The sequence below is a fragment of the Serinus canaria genome, chromosome 9 (assembly GCF_022539315.1).
Source record: "Serinus canaria isolate serCan28SL12 chromosome 9, serCan2020, whole genome shotgun sequence".
Taxonomy (NCBI): Eukaryota; Metazoa; Chordata; class Aves; order Passeriformes; family Fringillidae; genus Serinus; species Serinus canaria.
In genome coordinates this window covers 22,627,308-22,633,726 of record NC_066323.1, presented here as the reverse complement: position 1 = coordinate 22,633,726, position 6,419 = coordinate 22,627,308, and the positions used below count along the sequence as shown (strand labels likewise).

The 6,419-nt window shown below is 44.2% G+C and overlaps 1 protein-coding gene across 1 annotated transcript; it reads right to left on the bottom strand.

Moving 5' to 3' along the window:
* Nucleotides 1-3,818: 3,818 nt before the first annotated feature.
* Nucleotides 3,819-4,889, bottom strand: GPR148 (G protein-coupled receptor 148). Its single transcript, XM_009089518.1, has one exon. The coding sequence runs from the start codon at nt 4,887-4,889 to the stop codon at nt 3,819-3,821; it is 1,071 nt and encodes a 356-aa protein (XP_009087766.1).
* Nucleotides 4,890-6,419: the final 1,530 nt, after the last annotated feature.

Here is a 6,419-nt window from a genome sequence, read left to right as displayed (position 1 = left end):
CCTGAGCTGCCTCGGGGCAGCTGGTGCTGCTCCCCAGCACTGACACAGCCCCAGGGTTCCCGGGCTGCCCCCAGTGCAACCAGGCAATGGCACGTTCCTTCTGCCCTCTTCCTATATTACAGTTCCAGTAGAAAATGACACAGCCAATTGATGGAGCAGAAGTAGACACTCCAACAGTAATTACTAAAACTGCAGGAGGTTAATTAGTTTTAGTGAATAATTACTCAAATGCTTGCGATGAACTGTACCTCAGATCGAAAGCTGAGCGCTTGTTTACCTGCATGGAGATCCTCTGTATCTCCTGACAGTGAAACTGATCTCATTTGAGGCACAGACATATCTCTGATGTAATTATGTCTGCAGTGATGCATGGCACAGCCCCAGCCCCTGGAATGCAGGTCTGACTCCCTTCAGTCTGCAGGTTACAGACAGCAAACTGCACTTTAAATCCAGCTGGGAGAGGGAGGAGAGCAGAGGTAAACGTTGTGACGGTACTGGCACAAGAAAGGAGGGGGAAAACTGACCAGGAATATATTTAGGCTATAAATTAGAATACCTTAAGTGATTCATGCTTTTGCAATTCATTAAAGGATTACTGTCCCCAGCTGCCAAATCACATGTTTAGCCAACTGCTCTGCATTTCACTTCAAATTAAAATGCAGGGCAGCCAAACTTCATGACGTCTGAGGAGTTCACTTATGTGACCTGGGAGAGGTCGATTACTGGGCTCTGGTAAACAGTCTCAGTATGAATTTCCAGAGCTTATGTGGAGACATCCTTAAAAGGCTGGTGATCACTACACCCAAGAGGTTCTGAAAAATGCAGAAGCCTAACAGTCTTTGAGACAGAACTCATGACATTTATGAAAAGCATTATAGGAACCTAGTGCTTGTGACGTGTCCCTGGTGAGCCCTTTGATCCTGTTCTCATAGACTGGGGAAATCCCAAAGGCAAATTGTCCAGGCACATGGTGTGTTTCTTGTTTGCACACTATAACCTGCTACTTTTGTACCAAACAGCACACTAATATTCCACAGGAAGAAGTTGTTTACAAGCAGCCACTTAAGAAAAATGTACCTATCTAATGTTAAACCATTTTAAAGAGAATTAATATTTGCTTGAAATATCTTTCTTAGAAGACCATCTCCACAGAGCAGTGTTTTGTGTGCCCGGGCCTTGTGATGTCACTGTGGGCAGGCTTTATATATACATAAACTTCCCACAGTCTCTGATTCATGTGCTCTGTCTTTCAGCATCCTTCTTTATGCTACCAAAATTCTCGTTGTATCCAGGACATGTGCATGTAAGAGAGAGCTACAGAATCAGCAACAGAATCCTGTCCAGATTATACCTTCATAATTGTCAGAGGTCAGCAGGAGGAACAAGTACTGTTAACTTGCTGTTACACAAAGTCACCTATGGCTCCATATAGAATTACCTTACTTTTTGCTATTTACACAGTTATCTTTACTACTCACCATGAAAATTTCCAATAGAAGTAAACAAGAATGGACCTTTAATGGACAAAACAACCTGTGAGTTATCAGCATCCTTGTCATTGGCACTGGCATAAAAATTTGGCTCAGGATATGAAAGCCTGGGGATTCACAAATACCTCTTCCATTCTTGATTTTCCCACATGCCAAAGGGGTTCAGCAGAAAGACCTTGATCCAGTCTGCAGACATTTTCCCCATCCTTCCTATGTGTTTTGGAAGACCCCTGTTACAGGTTGAATATAAAGTACACAAACATACTTTCTGTGATAGATGTCCATGGTACATTCATCTTGGAGAAAAATAAAAGCAGCCAGTAAAAAGCAACTTCTAGATCCTTTTATTGAAGAGGACTGAGAAGCACAGAACCACGGTTAAAGCAAATATGCAATATTACAGTTCATTCACTTGCCACAATTTTGCCTTAGAGATACTTCTCACACAAGAAGTGTCCCTTAGCAGCAAAGCCTCTAAGAAGTCCCTGCTCATCCACCCACCTCTGAACTGGAATTTGTTACACCCTCAGTTGTGCTGATGCAGTTGTTTTCAGAAGATCCTATAAAACAGATCGCTGGGATAACCTCAGTCAAAGTGAAAACACCGCTTCTCTTTGAAGAGATATTTTTAACCTGCAACCTCAGAAGCAGTTGCATCAGCAAACAGGAGAGAGTGGACACTGCAATGTGAGGAGAATAACAAGCAGTTTGGGAATGAGAAGATCAGCAGGAACTGCTCGAACTGACTTTGCTGCCAAAAACATTTCATGTAACCAGACACTGATCTCCTCCTGGCTCACACGTAGTGGAATTCTTCAGATGTGTGTGAAATAGCCAAAAGCCACATTCAGCACTTTCTGCGTATTGCTTGAAGCAAACAGAAGGTGGAGGGAGTCTGCACAAGGAAAATACTGCACAGAGTGAAATCAAGGACCTTTTTAAAAGTCCAATGTATTTATACATAAAACGTAACAAATTCTTCTAAAAATATTATCTTAAGAAATACAGAACTGTTTTCTCAATTCCAAGGGACAGAACAGCAATTTAAATTGCCCACAGTGATGTTTATATCTAATGATATTTTGGTCTCTTCAAAGGTCAGATATATGCTTTGCTTGTCTTCTATAGGTAGGTGGCTGATCTGGAAAACCTAAAATGCTCTTACAGGCTCTCATTTTTCTTACCCCAATACACCAACCAGCTCTGCAGCCTCTCCACCTGACCTTCCCAAGGCTTTGGTGGCTGGTACCCAGCAGCAGCTCTGACATGGTGTGGCTGTGAGCTGAGATCAGGCTGCTGGAGGAGATTTTTGTGAGGCAGAACTGAGAGCTGCCTCGGCAGAGATTCAGAAGTGGTGTTCACGCTTAGTCCCTCGCTCTGGATCCTGTTTGAGCGACGGTGTGGGTGCTCCTGTGTCAAGCCTGGCACCTCTCTGCTCCTGCCCTGCTACCCCAGCTGCTGGGCTCAGCCTTGGCCGAGTTACCTCAGCAGGGCCCCAGCAGGGACTCAGGGTTTGAGCTGGCCCAGGCTCCCACAGCACCTGCTGGGCTCCTGGGCACAGCACCTCCACACCCAGCAGGGAGGGGATGCCACCTGCTGCCCCCGTCCTCCCTCAGCCAGCAGCACGTCCACCTCTGTAGTGCCTGGCAGTGCCATGTGCTGGGCTGCCCAGCAGACACTGATCTGAGGTGGCTTCCCATCAGGAGGAGATTTTATCAAACCATCAGTGTTTTGCAGATTGTCAGATAGAATCCATAAGGCAGCAAATACACCAGCACACTGCACGAGCTGAGCAATGGTGTTCCACCGAGTGCAGCAGTTTCCAGAGGCACCTCTCAGTGCATGTTCTCAAGAACAGGACTTTGGATGCCAAGCTTTCAAGAATATACCGTGTGAAAGAAATGGTGGTTGTTTTTACAGCACATTTGCCTAAAGATCCTCTGCTGCAGGTGATGCTGTCACAAGATCTGTGGTTACTCCTTTGCTTTGCATTATCTATTTTTAATTTTCTTTTCTCCAGAAAGGCATCTGCAACAGGTGGTTGAAAATGACCTTAATTCAATATCTCTTCCAGAAGGTCTTGCCTTTGACATCAGAACAAAGCTTGGAAGCTTTCAAAGCTTCATCCAGGGTAGCATTCACTATATTCTCAGCTGTGTCGTGATGAAAGATCTTTGGCCTTTTGGCACAAATGAGGCAGTGATGAACCCATGTCTTCTTACTATGGATTGATCACTTCTCCACTTCAGAAGCTGGGTGATTTCCATCAGTCTTGCATGATAACAAGGTGAGGACAGCTCCTCTGCTGTGACTGTGCTCTGCACTGCCTCAGGATGGTGGTGGGACAGGTGGCACAGGGCGAAGCTGCTTTCTCCTGACAATGGATTTGAGAGAGGCTGACAATGGATTTGAGATCTCTCTGTAGCGAAGCCCATAGAGAAAAGGGAACAGAACTTTAGGAAGAATCGTGAGGATATTGCAGACTGTCAGGGAGACCAAGATTCCTGTCTGCACTCTGATGAAAGCATTAACGCTCAAGAATGATTCTACAAAAAGGGCCAAGAGTGGAAAGAAGTAAAAAAATAAGACAGTGTTGTGCATTACAAATGTCACACTGGCTCTGGAGCAGATGCTCTTCCATATACCTGAGTGTTTGGTTTTAAAATACAGAATAGCATAGCAACAAAATATTACAGACAGGCAGAGAATGATAACTGTGGTAGAAAGCCAGAAACAGAGTTTCACAGCATCAGTCTTGTTCAGAGTTAATATTAGTATTACTGGAATTGAGCACATTTCCAGGACACAGGGCACAAAGCTGTGGGTAGTCCATAGCACCAGGAAGAAAATCCCAGAGAAAGCTCCAGAACACATCCACAGTAATACGAGGACTTTTTTAGTTCGTGAAGGAGGCAAAATAACAATGTAGCGCAAAGGAAACAAAACAGCGATGTACGTGTCCAACACTATTGCAACAGCTGTGAACAGTCCTCCACAGTAAGCCACTGCCAGCAAAAATAGGAGGAGGACACAAGCTTCCTTTGGGAGGTGTAGATGTGCTGCATTGAGAGCAGCTAGCAGGGTGTAGAAGAGCAGGTAGATCAGATCAGAAAGCAGAGTGTTTCCCAGCAGCATGTACCTCGTTTCCTGGCGGATTTTAAGCCGAGAGAAGATCACAAATAAGATGGTTGGGATGATGAGGACGCCTGCCACGAGGCAGACAACTGGAGAGATTAAGAACATCTTTGTGTTTGTGCCTGATGGGGTGAGAGACCATTCCTCCAGCAAAAGCAGCAAAGTTGTGTCATCCAAATTTGAGGAACTGTTGAACTCTGTTTCCCTGAGGCGGATCGCAGTTCTATTCGCTCTCCTCACTGAGGCACAGCCAGGGAAGTCCATTTCCTTAGGATTTTGGGAGGATTGTCTGACTTGGAGAAAGCAAGATCTTCTCTGCTGAGTCCTTAGAAAGGCAAATGAAGCAGAGGATGCAGAAAGGCCATGGAAGCAAAGTGATTTCTGTAGCCAATTCTAGCAGTTCTCCTCAAGGACAGAAAGTTCAGACTTTCAAGTGAGTTCTGTGGTGCCAAAAGATGGTTCTGCCTAAAAAGGAGATTTTAATTTCTTTCTGCAATATCTAATTAGAAAAGAGAATGAATCTCTGGGTGGCTTAAAAAAGACCAAATCCCTCAGCTAGCTCTTTGAATTGAAGTGAATGTGTCGATCAGTTTCAGTAAGTTGAGTTTTTCTCATCACATTATCAATCCAATGAGGCAGATGAAATATTAGCCTGATTAAAACAAATACACAATGATACAGATCAACATTCCACGTGTACTGATGTAGGAGAGTCATAAATGTGATTGGTTGGTTTTGCACCAATTTGCATGCAACAACACAATTGATTTGAAGTGATCAATAAAAAGGCTCTCAATCCTGTTGTAAAACTGCAGCACAATCACTCTAGTGAATGAAATTATCTTATTTGCAGATGAAAACCATTTTTGGTTCAGTGAATCAATCCATGTTATTCATGAATGATAAACCTTCCCCTGCCTTTTTTCATGCATGATATACTGAACTCTCATCTGTTGCAGCCTTCCACTCAATCTGTGCATTGCCTGGGATGAGTGACATACACTGTCCCATACCAGCATAGCCCAGGGCAGATTTGTCACTTCCAGTGTCCATTTGGAGACCAAATGGTTCCTGGTTCCAACTGGCTCCTGGTTTCCTGGCCCACACACTGTTGCTGCACTGTGCTGTTTTAATGCCAGATCTCAGTATCAGAGCTGGGGATGAAATGACAGAATTGTGAAGGATCTAGACTACAGAGAAGGAACATTTCAAGTTCTTCCAGGCATGGTGTGATTAACAAAAAAAAGCTGTGGTTTTTTTTTTTTTAAGGCTCACTTAACCTGGCATTATTGCATTCATTTTCTTCCCAGTGCTACCTGCACACAGAAGTGCAGCTTCCCTCCAGAGGAGCAAGGGTACAGCTCACCACACAGAAAGTCAGGAAGTCCTGCTGTGCCATGGACATGCTGCCTCAGGGCATGCCAAGTAATGAAGCAGACAGCTCATGAAACTCAGCATCACTCACCAAATCTTGTACACATTTCATTTCCTGTCACACTGATAGCTGGCACCCAAGGAACTGGATGTTGAGACAGCTGACAGAGTGTGCCATATGGAACAAAAAGATAGAAGGAAAAACCAATGATAATTTTAAGCAGGGCATTTCAGTTGCTACGGTGGCTGGGGTAGGCAAAACAGAAGGTGATTAGTTTTGCTGACTCAATCCTGCATCCACTGAAAAGTGTGTGAGCAATATTGATATAATTATACATTTGGTGTCAGGGTCATGCCCTGCATCTATAATTGAGTCACAACACAGGTAATACCTTAAGCAGACTCAAAGCACTCAAAACT